General features: G+C 24.8%; 3 protein-coding genes across 5 annotated transcripts in view; 2 read left to right on the top strand and 1 right to left on the bottom strand.

Annotated features, from left to right (window-relative positions):
* Positions 1 to 579: 579 nt before the first annotated feature.
* Positions 580 to 7,370, top strand: LOC114119435 (ornithine aminotransferase, mitochondrial). Of its 2 annotated transcripts, none has more exons than XM_027980992.2 (7): positions 580 to 748; positions 4,243 to 4,448; positions 4,597 to 4,821; positions 4,975 to 5,198; positions 5,739 to 5,990; positions 6,067 to 6,322; positions 7,017 to 7,370. In XM_027980992.2, the coding sequence occupies exons 2-7, from the start codon at positions 4,268 to 4,270 to the stop codon at positions 7,187 to 7,189; spliced, it is 1,311 nt and encodes a 436-aa protein (XP_027836793.2). In that variant the 5' UTR covers positions 580 to 748; positions 4,243 to 4,267; the 3' UTR covers positions 7,190 to 7,370. The 2 variants fall into 2 exon arrangements, with proteins under 2 accessions (XP_027836793.2, XP_027836792.2); XM_027980991.2 differs by lacking the exon at positions 580 to 748 and adding an exon at positions 3,666 to 3,830.
* A 1,750-nt stretch (positions 7,371 to 9,120) lies between these two features.
* On the top strand, positions 9,121 to 14,693 carry LOC114119438 (uncharacterized). 2 transcript variants are annotated; one of them, XM_027980995.2, is made up of 4 exons: positions 9,121 to 9,282; positions 9,391 to 9,497; positions 9,947 to 10,154; positions 13,668 to 14,693. In XM_027980995.2, coding segments are annotated over exons 1-4 (492 nt in total). In that variant the 5' UTR covers positions 9,121 to 9,281; the 3' UTR covers positions 13,844 to 14,693. The 2 variants fall into 2 exon arrangements, with proteins under 2 accessions (XP_027836796.1, XP_050061791.1); XM_050205834.1 differs by lacking the exon at positions 9,121 to 9,282 and having other exon boundaries at positions 9,317 to 9,497.
* A 1,404-nt stretch (positions 14,694 to 16,097) lies between these two features.
* Positions 16,098 to 20,234, bottom strand: part of LOC114119437 (uncharacterized) — a 268,368-nt gene continuing 264,231 nt past the window's right edge. Inside the window, exon 48 of the mRNA XM_027980994.2 lies at positions 16,098 to 20,124. Coding sequence (XP_027836795.2) covers positions 17,944 to 20,124 — 2,181 coding nt within the window. The 3' untranslated portion in view covers positions 16,098 to 17,943. The remainder of the gene's footprint in view (positions 20,125 to 20,234) is intronic.

Genomic DNA, 20,234 nt, shown 5'->3' with positions numbered 1-20,234 from the left:
GTAAACCAATTATTTTATGCAATACTTACTTTATAAAAGTTATGTTTAAAAATGCTATGGATAGGTAAATTATGTTTTTGAAATACTTCATAAAGTATGGACATTTTTATATTATTTTCACAATTTTAAAATAGTGTTTCATTTTATTTTGTTTTATTAGTAAATAGTAAGTTGAACTATTTCCTAAATAATGAAAATATATATTTACATTTGTATATTAAAATAATTCATATATTAATGATATTAGCTGAATTAATATACGTGTAAAAAACGTGTTTTTTTGCTGATTAAGATAAAAAATAAACTAAATAATTAGTTATTACCAATTGATATGTTGATAGAAGTATCAGAGTTTCAGGTATTTCATAGTTCTGAACAATGAGAATGTAATATAAAGTAAAATGTGTCTGTTTTCAATAGGTATTAAAAATAAATTATTATTTGTTTATTGGATATTAGAATGTATTGTTAAATATGATTTTCTAAACATGTCGAAAATAACATACCTAATGCACGTGGCAAAAATAATGTGTATTTATCGAAAATAAAAAAAAAATAATAATGAGATAAGATAAGCCTTATTATATGGATCAGTTTTTGTTTGGAATACATTTTATTAAATTAGTATAAAAACCTAATAATCACTATTTAATGTTTATTACATGTCTGTCTACTATTTGTGATACTCATAGTATCGTGTTGGTATAATATATACCTACCTACCTATTCAAGTTTTACAAATTTGTATGTAAGTATAAAATTCATAGTCAATTATTATTTTATTATTTTAGATAAGAACATTGGTATTTAACACAACTGATATATAATTTTAATTTCGTTTCTGAATTTAGAGCTCATTTTTTTATTTTTAGTTGTATCATAAGCTTTTTTTTAAATACTACTGGTCCGAGTAGGTACAATTTTAATTAATTTTAACTAAGATGGCATGCAGCCTTTATTATCAGTCCTATATTAACAATGAAATTAACGACTGTAGAGAAGTTCCCGGAATTGTGTTAATGTGAGACTTTTTTAACTGTTTAAATTATATAATATATTTAAATTTTATAATATTATAATATGAATTATATAAAATTATAATAAATTTAATTTCTGAAATAAGGTTTGTATGTCATGTTCGAAATTTAATTTTATAAAAAAGGATAACTTACACTAAAACTTAAAGTCATCTCTTAAGTTTTTATTAATTTCTATGTGATGTTAGAAGTATTTTATAGATAGTAAATAGGTACTTAGTTAGGCAGTCTGGTATGAAATAATACATTACCTATATCTAAATAATTAAAGTCACTTAAAAAATAATGATTAATTAATTGTTATTATTATTTTTGATTTTATTTATAAAAATAATATAAATTATAATACAATAATCATATTATTTATAATTAAACTTCTATTTTATTTAAATAATTTATTATAAAGTCAACAGTTTGATGTCAGATATTAGTATATTATATATTTTTTTAATAAATAGTACACTAGGTAATAGGTACAGTAGGTACACAATATATTATATTAATAGAAATTACAGCATAAATTCGATATTTGAACAAGCTACAAGTAAACTTTTTAAGTATATTGGATACATTTATATACTAAAATAGTAAAATGTATAAATTAAATTTCTTTGATATAGGTAAGAGTTATTTAAATAATTAATAGATTATTTTGTAAATAAGAAAATTGACTTATTGGTAAGCAATTTTTTGAATATGCATAATATGGTTAACCTAAGATATTATATAGTAAAATTAAAATGTGTCTAATTTTATACAAATCGATAATATACCATTTATATAGTTTAACGTCATTCTACTGTTTGATAACAAAACATAATTACCGTAAAATATCATCAATTTTTATTTACAATTAAATAATATTATCATGACTTAATGTTATAATCGCACAATTATTATAATAATAGGTAATTTTTAATGTAATTACAGATGAAAAATAAAAATATTATACTTTATACAAGTAACATCTGGGTTCATTTAATTACCAAATAATTATATACTTAATTTGAACGAAATAATTGACTTTCCTATTCCAACAGCAGTAACACGTCAAGGCGACTTTTTTGAACAACTTTTTTTTACATTTTAATATTTTTTAATTGTAATAAAAAAATATCTTGTAATAAGTAAATATTTTAACTCCTAAAATTGTATCTTTGGTAATGTAAGTTCCAATTATTCCGATTGTTGATCATTAAGAAAACGCTACAGTCATATGTGTTTCTATTTTCCACACACTTAATATTGAAAAGCTAAATAGGTTCTGGATTCTTAAAACGTGTATGTATTATATATATAAATTGTAGTTTAGATTTAAAATACATGTTATCGAATCAATAGATAAAATATAAACTATACCTGGATGAATAATTTTTTTCAAATTTTAAATACTTAAATAGTTAAATAGTTTTAAAAATTTTTCTTCGTTTTAAAATAAATACTTATATTAAAATTAACACTCTTCGCTGGGGTATAATTTATGTTATTATTTATAAATCTTATGATAAATAAACATTGGTTTAGTACTTTATAATTTATTATAAAAATTGTAATAAGAATCTGGTACGTAGCTTTACTATGCTATTTATATGTAAGATAGATATAACATATTTTTTTGGGTGTGTAACATCTTCTGCAAGTAAATTGTGACCGATTAATTAAATTTTAATTAAATAACAAATCATTGTATACGAAAAACGATTTTGAATAGAGATAGTCTTTCAGCTTCATATATTTCTCTATTTTAAAAGCATTTTATAATGTATTTACCTATTCTATTATTTTAGTGTTCTATCAGTTATATACGGTGGTAGCAATTATAAACGCTGGTATGAATTATAATAATAATACAATATAGGTTTTGTTGAAAATTGGTGTTGTGTGACGAATAATATTTAATATTATTGTTGATACTCAAAGATTTATCAAAACAGTTATTATTAAATAATAATTTATTACTTGAATAATATTAAAATATAACTTTCAAAAGGAATGAAAAAAAAAATGAATTTAGATTTAAGACGATATATATACCTATGTATTATATATTATATTATATCACTTAACGCATTTCTTAGACAAAACAAATCGTACCTGTTAATTAATGTACATACATGTTTTCATAAATTTACTATAGTCATAAATAGACATAATATATTTATAACGATCAATAACTTCTTAAATAAATGTTTTCTTTCACACTTTCGTTGTGTATTTCAAATATTTAGTGTTTTTATCTCAATATTACATATTATAGTAGCTGTTACCCAATCATTTTATTTTCGTCTAACAAACAACAATATTAATGTTATCATTGACCTTTTAAATTAGCTACTTATTTTACAGACATACGAAATCAAAAATATATTGATTTTTTTTTATGCACACGTCATGTGCTTGATTTAAAGTGTTTCAAAATATAGTCATGTAGTATTGTTAGTGTTAATACTTTAATCCATAAAATAATTATCTCATCTAAAATTATGTAATAATCATAATAACATGTATACCTACTTCAAACGTCGATCATAAATTAAAATTGTGTCTTTGCTCAACGTTCGGGAATCATTATATTCCCCTACTCTGTTAATCCAAACTATAAACATCGAACTCGTATCGATGAAAAGGTCAATAATAGAACCTGTGTTAATTTGTCGTATCACTAAATTAGAGCGGTTAGACTATTCAAAGATTATTTAACACGTAGAGTTATAGTTTTTATTTTAATTCATTACTGGATGACCGTCTGTGAACAGCATTCAGTTTGGTTCTAACTCAGCATTAGAAATTATTGTTAAGTATATTTTTTTATTTTGTCACCGTAATAAAATCTTTCTTTCTTTTTTAAAATTAAATATGAACATCTAAATGCATAGATTATTAATTTTGGTTTGTCGAGTTTTCTTGACAATTTTTTTTTTATAATAACTCAACAATATATTATTTAAGTATATTGATAACATGCAGATTAATAATTTTTTGCATTTTTTGTTTTAATCACTCACTCCAATAATTTTATTAAATATTATTTTTATTATTTTAGGTTTAAAAACAATTGTGTTATGTATATTTTGTAGTTAACATTTTTATACAATTTTGTACAATTTATACTGACTTATAACATAATTGTTTACTGAATATGCTAGTGTATTGTTATTAAAATATAAGTAGGTATTATACTAACGTGTGCTATTATTATTTTTAGATATGATCTTTGATATTAAAACACAATGTCAGGCCTACAAAATCGTAGTTCTCAGTTATTCAAGTACACAAGACTTTTCAATAATGTCAATCTCCCACGGTTAAGTTCAACTACTGCTAAATCATCTGCGGAAGTGATTCAACGAGAGAAAAAAGTATCTGCAAACAATTATGATCCTAGCCCAGTGGTTATCACCAGAGGAGAAGGTTATTATTTTATCGTATTATTAAATAAACAAATTCCAAACGGGATTAAAATTTAAAAATAATTTATTACGAGTATATTATTATTATTTTCTTTTTAAACGTATTTAAGCGTTATTGTTAATAAATTATAATCATTATTAATTTCTAGGTATTTTCATGTGGGACGTTGAAGGGAAAAAATATTATGACTTTGTGGGAGGATTTGCCACCCTCAATCAGGGTCACTGTCATCCAAAAATTATTAAGGCCATGACAGATCAATTAAACAGACTTCATCACACGTCAAGAGCTATATTTCACGATTCACTGTATGAACTTAATGAGTTCTTGACAAAACAATTTGATTATGAAAAAGTTTTGAATATGAATACTGGTAAAATACATTTATTTTGAATATTTTAAAATGCATTTTATGTTATGTAAATATTAAATTTTAATTAAACATTTTACAAGTAAAACAATTTAACATATATTATCAAGTATTAATTTTTGGTTATTCAACTGACTCATTTCATATTTATTTAAGGTGTTGAGGGAGGAGAGTCTAGTGTCAAGATTGCTAGAAAGTGGGGATATAGAGTGAAAAAAATTCCACAAAATCAAGCGCAAGTTGTATTTGCCCACGGTAACTTTTGGGGAAGAACAATTGCCGCTATTTCTGCATCCACAGATCCAACATCCTTTGATGAATTTGGACCCCATGTTCCTGGTTATCAAATAGTGCCTTACGACGATTTAGGAAAACTAGAGGTGAATATAAAAAAAAGTTAATTATATTTTAATTGTTAAATACCTAATCACTTTGTTTTTTCTATTTGAAGATTTTTATAATTTTAATTACCAAAATCGATACATTATTATATTTTTATTGGTTTATTTTATAAATATAATTTTGAAAAATATATTTTACTAAAAGTTTTCATATTATTTATTTTAAGTATATATCATTTGTTTGGTTATTTATTATTATTATCCACTAGTAGTAAAAATATTAAAATTTAACACATAATAATTTTCATAATAAATTGAATTACTGTTAATCATTTCTAATAAAATAATTGATACATTTATTTTTTTGGTTAATTTAATTGTTAAACTCGTATTTTAGTACTTTAATTTTTTAATTTAATTTGTTTTTATCTACCACTTAATTTTACTCTTAATCAGTATTTTCCAAAATGTATAATTTTTAGTTTTATTTTTAAAATTCATAAATTTTTGCAATGCAACGTACTATATGGTTTTAATAATATTAGATATTTGACCTATGGTTTTAATTTTTTTTTTTAGCAAGCATTGAGAAATCCAAATGTGTGTGCATTCATGGTGGAACCATTACAAGGTGAAGCAGGAGCAGTGGTGCCAAGCTTAGGATACTTGAAAGGAGTTCGCGAGCTTTGCACAAAATATAATGTTCTCTGGATTGATGACGAAGTACAAGCTGGATTGGGCAGAACTGGAAAAATGTTAGCAGTCGATTATGAAAACGTTAAACCTGATCTATTGATCCTTGGTAAAGCACTTTCCGGTGGAGTCTATCCAGTGAGTATATATGAAAAACATATTAAGTTGTACTTATTTTTGATGGCCTACTAAATAAAATAAATTCACTCGTTAGATTTCTGCCGTATTGGGTAACAGTGAAGTAATGGATGTCCTTACTCCTGGTACACATGGGTCGACATATGGTGGCAATGCGTTAGCTTGTAAAGTCGCACTGGCTTCACTGGACGTAATCATAAGCGAAGGTTTGGTTGAAAACGCATTCAAGATGGGTGAAATCTTTAGATCCGAACTCAATGCACGTTTAAGCAAAGACAAAGCAATCAAAGTCAGAGGAAGAGGCTTACTGAATGCTATCGTATTGAATACAAGTATGTTTTTATTTAACATAAATACTTATTTTGATTTACATAATAATATATATGAAAAATTAATTTGTTTCATGTAATATTTGTATTTATTTTTTCAATATTCATCCATATAAATATGTGTATTTTTGTACAATAAGTTTAAAAAAACGTGGATCGCTAATCTTACTGCAGAAAGGGGAAAAGCTCATTTTTATAAATTTTAATTTTATTATCGTTTTGCATAACCACATGTCCATACATCGTTATATTTCTACTCCTGAGAAGTTACCTATAAAAAGTGATCTTGTCTCTTTTCTATAGTTAGCGATTCATATATTGTGTTCTATGTGTGTATATATTTTAAATATTTTATAGATATTATGAATGTAACTATTAGGCATAATAACATAATATTCGAATGTACAATGTAACTAATTAACTATCAATTTCAATAAACTTTACGCGTGATTTAATAATTATTTTTGAACAAAGAAATCAAATCATTCATTGTTTACTATATTTTGTAATAGTAATGAGTTTGATTTGAGTTAAAAATAGTTAATAAGCACACTAAATTGTCAATCAATACATGTTAAGCTCTAAAAAAATATAATAATTTATTATAGTTAGCTATTCTAAAGATTAACGTAACGTATTTATTGTTACCAACCAGATTAACTATATAATTGTTTTAATTTGTATTATAAATTTCCAGAAGGAGTATCTGATGTCTACAAATTAAACAATGAACTGAAATCAAATGGAATGATATCCAAGCCTATTGGGTCTGGTGCATTGAGATTCTCACCACCATTAATAATTACAGAAGCACAATTACGTGAAGGAATTGATATAATTGTAAACACTATAAATAATTTTAAGAATTAAATTATTATTATATATAAATCATTATTTATGATTTAAATAATTAAGTACTTTTCATAAAACTAATATGTCCATTACATCTAAAGATAACATAATTAATTATATTTTATAAGTTAAAACAGCAAATTGAATGTTTGTAATTCATACACACTTTATCAGTATCATTAAACGTATTATTATATTATATACTATACAATAAACTTATGTGTTATTGTGTGTTATTTTTTAACAACCTTTTATACTTACTGTCTGCAGTATGAGATGACATTTTTAAACATATATGTTTGTTAAATAATTATTTTGTTTAAAAATTATAAACTGATTTTTTGCTAATACTATGAATGTCTAGAAACTATATCTATATTTTATATTTATATAACAACAAATTAAAAGCCAAATATTTTCGAAAATGTGATACTACCTTAAACTATAATATTGATATAAAAGAGTATCAGTAGAAATTATAGAAACTAAAAATATGATAGATAAAGTAAAAATAAAAACAAAATATTATATTATTAATTTTATATTACCGCTGTTATAAATTGTATTTGCATCAATAAGATTTATTATTAGATATGATTTTATTCTAACAAAAATTCACCAAAAAAAGTTAAACGATGTTAGTTTCAATTGAAAAATTTTAATTATTAACTAGTAACATAAATATTTAAATTTTATTTTATTAAAATTAAATGGGATGAAAGATATACATAAAAAATATAAAAACTATACGAATAAATCTATAACTTTCAAGGTAAAAAATAATTTTAATTTTGATTGTTTAACTTATTTTAATTTAACTTAAGACTTTTAATCTATAAAAATATAAACTTGTGGATTTGACCAAAACAGAAATAAATATCGTGTCCTATTGCATTCTGCATTAAAATGCATAACATTTTTCGAAAATTATACACAGTCTTTATGTATATTGTCTTTTAAGTAGGTATACCAAAATTATTCAAAATTAATGTGACTTATTGGCTCACAGAATTCGGTAAATTTTAAAACCAAATAACAAAGTTAATATTTTTTTAAGTGTCCAATTGCTGCTGTGTAATAGTTGCATAATGTATGAATATTTTATAAATACTTACATCTACATTACCCTTCGTGTTAACCGATAAAAAACAAAGAAAAATAATAGGTAGGTACTATAAAAATATACAATTTAATAATACCTTACTTTCATAGGAAATTAATTGATTATAATACAATATTTTTGATTAGACACATAGATTTGTATTATTTTACTTTCGTAAAATACTTTAATAAAATGTAATTTATTGTAATGTAAATTAAAAAAACCATATGATTTCCCTGCTTATTGATTTCTATACTCCTAATGAAGTATACCTACTATACGGAGGGGAAATACTGTGTTAAAACTATTTACTAATCATTACATACGACACACATAATAAAATTAAAACAATAAATATAATCGATATTTTTGGATTATATATTTAGAAAACATTGCAATCTCTTGACTAATTTGTATTATTTATTTTTTGCACTAACTTAACGAATTTACATCTCACGTTTTTTTTTTTTAGATTGTTTATTAAAACTAAACGATTTAAACTAGTGTTTAATTTTAAATAGCTAAAATAGTAGGTATTGATAAAAACTTATTTAGGTGCATACCACATGAGATTATATTCATTGTTTCTAAAATGTTATTTTATGGCCCAGGTACACGTTTATAATCTGACAAATGTATACATTTTAATTGATTAATATATTATATAATATACTATTCCTGTTGTATAATTTTTATCTTATAGAAGGTTATAATTTAATATAACATTAATGTTGGTAGTATCGTGACAAGGTATTCACTTTGTGTAGGTAGACAATCCGCTATGATTGAATTAACTAGCTTACCTACTAATAATGGCTTCAACTATTATATAAGGGTCATGCGCTTTAAATCCCATAATATACGGACAGTAGCTATCCCTCTTTTTTTTTTAAAAAACCTTATTTGATAGTCAAGACTTAACAATGGTTAACAGAATTCATTCTCAATTGTGTATCAATCATTTTTAATAAACAAAACTCTATATCTCAATTATCAATACCTTTTTATAGTACTATAAATTATTTACACTTAATACCCTATCAATACATATATATATATAATATATACATATTATATTGAATTAAATTGAATTTGTTTTAAAGATATTTATTTATAGTGAATAAACTCAACACAATAATAATGAATAACGATCAATGTGATGATGTAGTTATGCAGGAAGAAGTGACAAAACAAAGAATGTTGGCCCAGAAAAAAGAAAAAAAGGTATGTATACAATCATTAATGTAAAATTATATCTACCACTAAATTGATAAACATAACACGAAATCGAAATGAGAGATTTATTTGTTGAAAGTTTATTTTTTAATGTTTTTTTAAAGTTTTAAGTAACACTCTAAATGAAATAACGAAGTGATAAGTAACAATTTGTATATAATATCAGTATATATTTTTGTTTTTTTATAATTTTAAATATTTAAGTCGTACAAGTAAGTGCGATACAAAAATATAATGATATTAATAAAAAACAATGCAATTAATAAATTATATTGGTTAATATTATTGGCGTTTGACTGCTTATATAGAAACTATAAGTCAATACGTTTTTATAATACAAATTACAGTTAAAAGTATAAAAAATATTTATAAAAACAATAATGTATGGTAATTTTTTTAAATAATTATAATCGTACTAGTTTTTAATTTTTCTATAGATAAAAATTATTCGGATTTTGACCGTAATCGCATATCTAGTGTCCGTGTCTACTGTGGCTACCATGTTGTCAGCTTATTATATTTTTGTCTGGAACCCACAAACTGGTAATATTACACAAACTCCTAATGCTGAAAGATTGGTTACAGCATTAAAGAGGGCTAGTAGTGAATACGTTTTCGCTAAAAGTGCTGGCAATGAATACACAGGTAAAAAATATGTGAAACTAAAATTTCTGTAAATTTAAAATTGGTTTTTATGTCTTAGATATTTGTTTTTTTAACAATATAGTACTACAAATAAATTTATTTTATTAATAGTTTTTCGTAGCTAAAATTAAATAGTAGAATAAAAAAACAAACCTATGTATGCTACATTGCTACAATATAGTATTATAAAAGAATAACAAAATACCTAATTATAATATAATAATATTAATTGTTTTCGATAATATTTTTTGATGTAGATAGTTTATGAACACTAAACTAAAATGTGTGTATAAATATCAAATGAGATTAGGATAATTTATTCATTTGACTAAATTCGTCTAAGAAAGACATCAATTTGATTATCAATACTTATTTTAACGTGATTTTAACTTATTAGTAAAAATGTTTATTAGCAAACAGACATTATATATTATTCTTGAACCAAAACAAGGTATTCATATTTTGTTTAACAGACAATTAAACTAATAGGACATAGAAATTTCTGAAATAATTCATATCTAAGATATTAAATAAATTTACACGAAATAAAACTATTACGCTTTTAGATTCGGAGTAATAAATGTATTGATTTTACAACAATAGGTAGGTTTTTTTTTATACACTATATACACTAAATAGTCAATAAAATGCTTCAATTTTAAACTATAAGAATAGTTTATGTTAAAAATTGAATTTAATTTACTTACAGTATTTTTCAAAGTAATCTGGAAAAACTAAAGAAAAAAAAAATTCAAGAAAAACGGGAATTTTTAAGTAAATTAAATTTTAGACAAAATCGACATTTTTTTTTGTTAGTACCTATATTATTAGATAGTGTTGGTATTTTCACTAAATTTGTATACTATCATTTTCAATGTGTGATACCATTTTTTATTATTTTACTATATTTAAAAATATTGTGTTTTGTCAAAATACTTGAAAATTTAATACAAGATGACACATGCGTTGTTTTTAAATTCATAAAAAAATATTAAATTTACATACTCAACATTATTTTTAATATGCAATTTAAGTTAAAATTTTGACAAAATTTGTCAAAATTGCAAAAAATGAAAATTATTTTTTAGTTAGGATTTCATAAGGACTTTCTTTTTAAGCCTAAGTTTTTAAAATTTAATTTAAAATTTTTCATAAGTAGTATTTCATATTAAATCAAAAATCTAAAAAAATATATAAAGACAATTATTTTTTAAAGACATTTTATATTCAAATTGGGATGAAATTACTTATTTAAGCAATAAATAACTATACTAATTATTTTTAATTGTAACTTAAAATAGGTTATTCATTAAAATCATTAAACTTATACATTTGGTAACATTTTCAAGTACATGCAATTATTTATGTTTGAGTTACACTAAAATATAAAATAAATCTTGTCTAAAACTATTTTTGTGTAAATATTTCAGATTTTCCTTATTTTTTTTTTTTTTTTTTTTTTGGTTTTCCTGATTATTTTGAAAATATTATGGGGACATTTTTAGTGCTGACCTCTCAAAGTACTTACTTAATCTAGTTTTCTACCAGTAACTACTCTAGAAGCTGAAAATATGAAAATATAACTATTTTTTTTAACGGGAAAAATATTTTCAGACACAAACATAAAAAATACACATCATTGTAAAATCAATACTTAACATACAATGCTTTGCTTAGAATTTAAAAATGAAAATAGCAAGAAAGTTATTCTAAAGTAAAATTAATGATGAATTCAAATCAGTTTTCAGAAGTTTTATGGTCAATGGAGATTATACTTACTTTTAGCAAAATATATTTTTAGTCATGGACAGTTTGTTAGTGACATGGTTCATGTGTACATAGAAGTTTTATATAATATATTGTTGTTATTTTCTGTGTTATCACTATGATTTGGGTTTCAATGCAAAATGCATTATTTTTTTAGTGCTTTAGGACCATGTTTTCCAAATATGTACATAATTTATTTTATGTAACAGATTCTTCAAGTATGAAACGTTGATCTTGCGTTTTTTAGCATTTATCAGTTAATTGTATTAGTTCTTAGTGCATTTATTGTACAAATGTTTAGTTTAAATTTAAAACATTATAATAAAACAATTTTTTTTTTATAATATTTGATTTAATCATTTTTAAGTAATTCCTATTTAGACGAAAATATCATATTATATTAATTGGTCAGTTAGAAGATATAGGCTTTTCACGATCACATTTAGTTTCATTAAGTATATTATTTATTTATTGTATTTGTGTATGCCTAATTTTGATACTTTGTTTTTGTATTGTTGGTTTAGTTAACATAAAATGTTAAATTTGCCAAAAGTTAAATCATTATTTTTCTATTATTTGCGCGATGACTATAAATTATTTTTGTTTTTCATTTTATTTTGTTAAAAAAGCATTAATAGTAATTTTTTATGTATTATTGATAGTTTTTAGGAAATTTAAGCCCATGCTTTAAATTTATCACAAATTATTATTTATATTGCACATAGTCACACAGCTATTATGCAAGTATTTTTTATTTTATGTACTATAATATTGGACTTTTGCAATCCACTTAAGTGTATAAAACGATAAAAGAAAAGTCATGCGATATAACATTGTTATATAATTTAATATATTTTCTTCACTATCATTAAAGCTTTTTAATATTTTAAAAATTTTAAACTATTAATTAGTATTGCAATTCTAGAATACAAATATATTAACACGAGTAAGGAATGAATTTAGCATATCATAATATTATAAAATTAAAATAAAATAGGAAACATAACCTATTAAATAACCAAAAATATTTTTTCAATTATTGATTAATCATTAAAAATAGTTAATGATAAGAAAGATACAAAAATAAAATAGTTTGATGATGACGTTCAATGATTGAATTGATAAAATTACTCGGAACATTTTTTTTATTATAGTCTAGCATTTGTTAAATAATTTAATAATTATAAAAATTATAATTTATTAAAAGTATTGATGTTTTTAAGGTTTCTCATATTATAAGATTAATTTATTTCTAAGTCAAATACAAATATATTTTATACAATGTATGTAGTGAACAAACAAATTTAAAATCATGTTTAATAAAATATGTGACTATTCGTCTATCCAATACGTTCAATTATCCCAATGATTATAATTTATTTAGAATGAAATTTCAATGCTACATAGTTTATTTTTATTTTCTGATATTTTTATTTTTATTAAGTATTTACCTTCCTATTAAATAGAATATAATGATACCTATGACACCTAAACTATACAATGTCTACATTTTCATTGATAACGCAATAGTTAATATTTATTCATGTAGATATTGACATAAAAGTATACATCTCCTTATCATATTATAATTTAAAAGTTACCAGTATAAATCCAATCATACTATATTTAACCTAGCTAGTCATAATTTATTGTAAACCGTTAATATAATATTAATTAATCATAAACATTTAATGCTATATCATAGTTAGTTCGCTACTATAAATATAGTTGTTTGATTCTTATCAGATAATGGAAGATTTATAACTGAAGTAAAAAATAGTTATAAAACTAACGATCAAATCAAAAATCCACAACGGTCCATTCAATTTCAAACATCGACAATCAAATCTTCGACGTCTCGCATTCAAACGCCAATCGGTAACATTTCAGAATCAATAATTGTGGCTAAAAATTTATCATAGCCTTAAATGAACAAATATAATATTGTAATTACATAATATTATTATTGTATCTAAATTTAATTTTAAATTTTGTTACGAATTAAAATAAAAAATAGAAGCATTGTTTACAGTGACGACGTGATGCACATTTATGTGATTATTATTATGTTATGTCACGTGTTAAACATAAAATAGAATTAGGCCATTAACGAGCGAATTTTGTGGATTCATCTACCTACGTATAGTTAAAAAAAAAACAATTGATCATGAAAAAATACTTTTGTAAAATTGTTATTTGTATAATGGCTTTACTCATATAGTTATGACTTAATACATTTTTTTTCCTTTTTACAAATAGGTATCTGGGTTTATATTTTACTAAAACAGCGGTCAACAGTTAACTTTACTTTTTTATTATCACTTGGTTTCCACCAAACACAAAATTTCATAGTACACACGTTACTACTACACTATGCATTTGCATTTTTAAGTTGCTTATTTTCTTTATCACCATTGTATTTTTTTTTATATATTTTATAATTCCACGTAAAATCATGAATAATCAATAACTTACTGTATTTTGATATATTATATCGTTTTAATGATATATTCTTATAATATATATATCGTTTTGATATAGATATGTGTAGGATCTACAATAAAACTTGGATTAATTTGTATGGTATGTATTTAATTTAGTCTCATAATATACCTAACCTACATTATAGATATGGGTTTCCAGTCATATTATTGTAAGCTACTAGATATATAATTGTTAAAAATATAAACGTGTAATTATGTAATACATTATTTTGCATATTAATATTGTTATAAAAATATTGATTTTATTTATAACTTAAAAATGTTTATATTTTATTTTTCAACCAACTAAACAATTATATTTAAATAGTATCGAAACATTAAAAAATAAATTATTACTAAATCCGATTTTAAAAATGTTTAATCAGCATAAATTAGTGGAAAAGGTGGAGGGGAAGCATTTATTAGTATTTTTGGTCGATTGAGAATAAGATTTGTGCTATTTGTTGTAGTGGTCATGAGAGGTTAAAGTGATATTTATAAATTAATGTTTAATATTGTGTGATATATTAATACAGAGAGTTTTTGAGTCGAAGTATTTGTTTATCGATTGAATGGTTATGCAAAAACTTTTGAAGTTGTTAACTAATCAGTAGATCAGAGGTGGGAGTCTTGGAGCAACGGAGATATCATTCATTGGTTCATCGATTGCGATGTCTGTTGAATCTGGGTTAGAAAAATCCGTTCTTATTGTTAGAGAAAAATGTATTTGAAGTCAAGAATTGTTTAGTTGTTTTATTTTGGAGAGTTTTCTATTCGTCGTTACAATTGTTTTATTGTATGTTATTAAAAGATTAATTTGCTACATTCTCTATACGTGATTTAGGAATAACGAACAGAAATTCTATTGTTATGCGAAGACATATTGTAAATTTCAGTTTAGAAGGTAATTAAGAGGCTAAATATGGATCGCACGTTAGATGCAATAAGCACGTATAATGTTGCGAAAAGATTTACACAAGTTTAAATTCTTGGTCATTTAAGTAGGTACCATAAAATGTGTATGACTTTATTTGTAAATATTTCTAAATGGCTGATATCATAATTGAGAGAGAGTGTGTGTTAAGAGTGTTAAAATATGATTTAGAATTGTTGTATAAACAACTGAGTAGAGTCTTAAATATACGTGGAACACTTTGCTGGTTATTGTTAATTATATTTTAAGAAGTAGCGAAATTATTTAAGTCCCAGAGATTACATTTATTTTCAATTAGTTAGGTACTTACTTTATTTTCACCAATCACCAACAGGTTATCCATATAATTATTGATACAAAATTGAATTTATTACATATTATATCCACTAATCAATATCTAATTATCAGATATTACTATAGGTAGGTATTATAATAAATTAGGTTAATAGGTACTCTTCGACAAACATGGTATAGGTGATACCAATTGAGTTGTTTTCGTGTTTTTTTTTTTTACTGATAGTAACAGTAACAAATATGAATTTGAAATAATAATTTAAACACATAAATAATGTCATACAAAACAGTAACTGAAGAGTAGAAGTAACTATTTTTAGTTAGTTGTCAATATGTATAATTAAAAATAAAAAGGAAATGGATTGCATGGAGTTGCTCATTTAGACTTACGTCGCTTCAGGAACAATTTTGAATATTTTTGGAATAGTCGAGCCACTGTCGACCAACTATAAAATAATTTACGCATTTGTTGTGATAATATTACAAAGTATAATAATATTATATAGATTATATAACATAATATAGGTATAATGAGTAAAACAATAAATAGTATTTTAACGGCAATTAAATAAAATACATTGATTTAGGTTAACACTGTTCTGCAGAACTTCACCAACAATGTGTATAAACTAGATATTTAATAAACATTAATATTATCGATAAAAATCTTCAATATAACACATATCTGAGGATAACATGTAAAAAATAGCCGTTAAGTGATATCTCGTTGTTTTCATTACCACAAAAACTGTTTACAGTGCCATAGTCATGGGAGGACACTAGAAACACATGCCCAATTGAAATACTTAGTTTTATTGTCAAAATCAAGTTTTACACGACGAAAAAAAAATGATAAACTCGTAATACGTGTATTGTATTACTAATTCCTAATACTGCATATTGTTATGATTGATTTAATAATTTAAATGTATTAAATATAAATATTTGTGACAACATTTTTGATATTAACTAGGTATGTGTTAGTGTCCTTCCTAATTAAAAATTCTAGCTACAGCACAGTCTGTTTTATAAACTTATAAAATTATAAATTTATCAAACACGAGATTTAAACATCAATAATTATTATAGTTATAGTTAAACGATAATGATGATGATAATATTAGATATATTATAAATAATAATAATAATAATAATAATAGTCATAATATAAAAAAAAAAAAAAATACAAATAATAATAATATTAAAAAAAAAGAATAATAGAAATAATAATCATTATAATAATTATTCTGATAAGTGTACAATAAAATATAATAATAAAAGTAATGATAATAATTAATTATAATAGTAATACTAATTATAATAGGTAGGTATTATGAATAAAATGAATAATAATTATATTAATAATAAGTTATGTAATTTTAAATACTGCAGTAGAGATTTTCACATTTTAAAAATTACAAAAAAAATATTATTAACACATACGAACAACACATAAAGACAATGTTGGAGATACTTAAAATAATTGTAATGATAAAATGACTAGATTTACAACGGTTTTAACTAGGAATTTTAAATAAATGCTTACACACATAACTTATTATAAAACTGGCCAATAACTAATTGGTTTTTTTTTAAAACAGTAATACAGTTATATTAATAATTATACGAATATCGATGAGAAAAAAAACATTAATAATTGGATATCCCAATAACCTCTAAGACTAACAACTAATCTCTAGCTTTGGAATTTTCAGCTCAAATATAATATGAAAATAATTTATAAGGTATAAATGGAAAATAAGTAATTGGTATTATGAAATTATAATATATTTTTTGAAATAAAATTTATTAATTTAATAAATTGTTGTACGTTGATCATTATTTGAAAAAAAATAATTTAGGATTTTGACTTGTTATAAAATAGCTAATTATTTGTAGAAAGAATAATGTTTATTGATCAGAAGATAAAAAATACCAAATGTCAGATAAAACACACTTTCTCACAAAAAAAGAAGATAAAAGTATATATATTTATATATAAATATATACATATATACATATATATACCATTCGTCTCAAAATATAAGTATTAATGACTTATTTACGTACACCCTGAAAATGTTACGGTTCCCTGTGAAGAGAAATGAAGAACACCGAGCGGATTGGAGTATTAGAGGATAAATGATTTTGATTAAATACAGGATGGGAATACGGGGTTAAGCGAACATTCCATATTTCGAGTTTCAAAAATTCTGGTTGGAGATTAAAAAAAACTAAATTTTTTTCAAACCATAGTGCCAATATCATTATCATGTCTATTACGTGCTCTTCGAAAGCAACACAACATATGTCAGGATTTTAAAAAACCGAATAACTGGCCAGGTGATTTTAAAAACCCTGAGTATATACTTTCTTCAGCATCTTCACCACCACTACCGTCATCATCACAACCACGTTCAAGCCCACCACCACCGTCACCACTGCCTCCTTTTTCTAAGTTTAACCACCACATCCTCTCGTGTTTTTCTAACATTTTTCTATGAACGCGTGCCGCTTCTTTAATGACGTACTCCCTGTCATTTTCGGGATGCCGTAGACAATGTCCAGGCAACGTTGGCAAACCACAGGCTCTCCAACCTCGGCTCAGTGCAGCCATACCCTTTCGGATCCTCATTACTCTTAAACATGTTTCAAATGCTCGCGATGTTTTAGTAACCAGTCCATCATCTTCATCTTCTTCATCACTGCAACGATCCTCTAACACAAACTTGCCCACTCTTGACCACTGATTTTGTGTGTTATATACTACCTCATCATCGTCCAATACCCTATATCTTATATCAGTTCTGCCCCATACTTGTTCCTCGACCAATATGAATAAAATTGGGTTTTCCATACGCCTGGCTTTGACTAAAATCTGAGCTAAAATGTCCTGTACAGTTGACCCTGTAGGTACCTTAAGAATAACGTATGGTCTTTCTTCGGAAACATTATAAATACATACTAAGAACGTATGTATTTCATCCCACGATGACTCTGATTCACCATTTCCTGAGTTCTTTGATTGCAATGATATGAGCCACGCTCTGCTGCTCGGGTCATCTCCGATTTTTTTCAATACAAAGTATCCATCGCCTCGCCACCGTGACTGCGCTTCCAATAGTTTTTCATTATAATCCAATACACGTTGTACCATAGGTGCATCGCCATTTTTCCATCCAATTCGCCTACGCTTGGTTTTTTTCTTTTTTTTCTTCTTTTTCTTTTTCTTTTTCTTCTTTTTAGAGTTATTACTATTATAACCATCATCATCAGTGACGACATTACCATTATCATCACTATTATTGTCAGTATTATTTGACACTTCCCACGTTAAGCCGACTTCCTCCAAGAGCACGTATGTTTTCATTTCTTCATCACCCTCATTACGTCTGTCTAATGCTAATCTAATCAAGTCTGTTGCAGTACTATCTTGAGTGACTTTGAACGTGACATATGAGTTTTCAGAGAATACGCCAAATACCAATACATGGAATTTTTTACGGTGCGTTGATACACCACTGTCCATTGTTCCATTATCCGCTGCTGGTGCTGTTGTAGAAGATGCCTTTTCATCGTCAATAGATCTTGGTACTTCTTCTTTGCTACAAGTGTATACAAATAACGCGGTAAGTGGTAATGGCCGGTTACGCATGTTATGCATATCAATGTGCCTATAGCCGTACAGCATGCTCTTGAGTGGTAATACACGCTGCGCTAACGCATGATTGGTGCTGGCATCAACTATAAGGAATCGTATAAACGCTAATTCTTTGAATAGCACGTTATACGAAAATGTTTCGTCCCACACGGGGTTCATTGAATTACAAAAAATAGTTTTAGACTTTTTCTTTACGCTGTCGGAAGGTATGCCAATAATTTCGATTTCGACATATACATTAGCTCGAATGCCCCCATTTGGCGATAAGTACTGACCAGAGACAATGCTTATAGTAAAACATATAGGATTTAAACCATCAAAATTTTTTTCCATCGGGTTGAATTGACGATATGATTTGTGAGAAGGATCGTGCATAACCCGTGGTTTTAGCACATAACCACTATAACCATTCTGTTCAAACATGGCTGCATTGACGTGTGAAGCTGTGGCTTCCTCAGACTGATAGTTTAGTGCCGCCATTTGTACACCATATGACCAAAAATTTAATGGATTGAAGTTGGATGAATCTATCCTCATACTTGCTGGATACACGCGTACTAATTGCGTCTCAGCATGTGCAATTAAATCCAATGGTCGTTTTTTTGTCAGCTTTTTAGCGTTACTTTCACTTAAAGAAGAACACTTATAGCATGGATGATGCGGGTTTATCGTAGTAGAACCACGACTATGGTAGTGTTCCGTCGATGTAGCTCCAGTGGACGATGTGCTTACCAAAGTACCATTATGGCCACAAAGACTACCATTACATTTTCGTTTATTTTTCACTGAACTGCTTGGACTTCTCGTATTTAAACCACGAAATTTTATCGCCTGAAAAAATATTATGTGTTTATTATTATTATTTATTTTTAAACAAAATACATATTTTAATCTTATATAAATACTAGTGTTATTAAAATTAATTTTTTCTTGACAATTAC

This window comes from Aphis gossypii, chromosome X (assembly GCF_020184175.1).
Source record: "Aphis gossypii isolate Hap1 chromosome X, ASM2018417v2, whole genome shotgun sequence".
Lineage (NCBI taxonomy): Eukaryota > Metazoa > Arthropoda > Insecta > Hemiptera > Aphididae > Aphis > Aphis gossypii.
The sequence above is the reverse complement of the archived record's forward strand: the minus strand, read 5'-3'. Positions and strand labels throughout refer to the sequence as shown.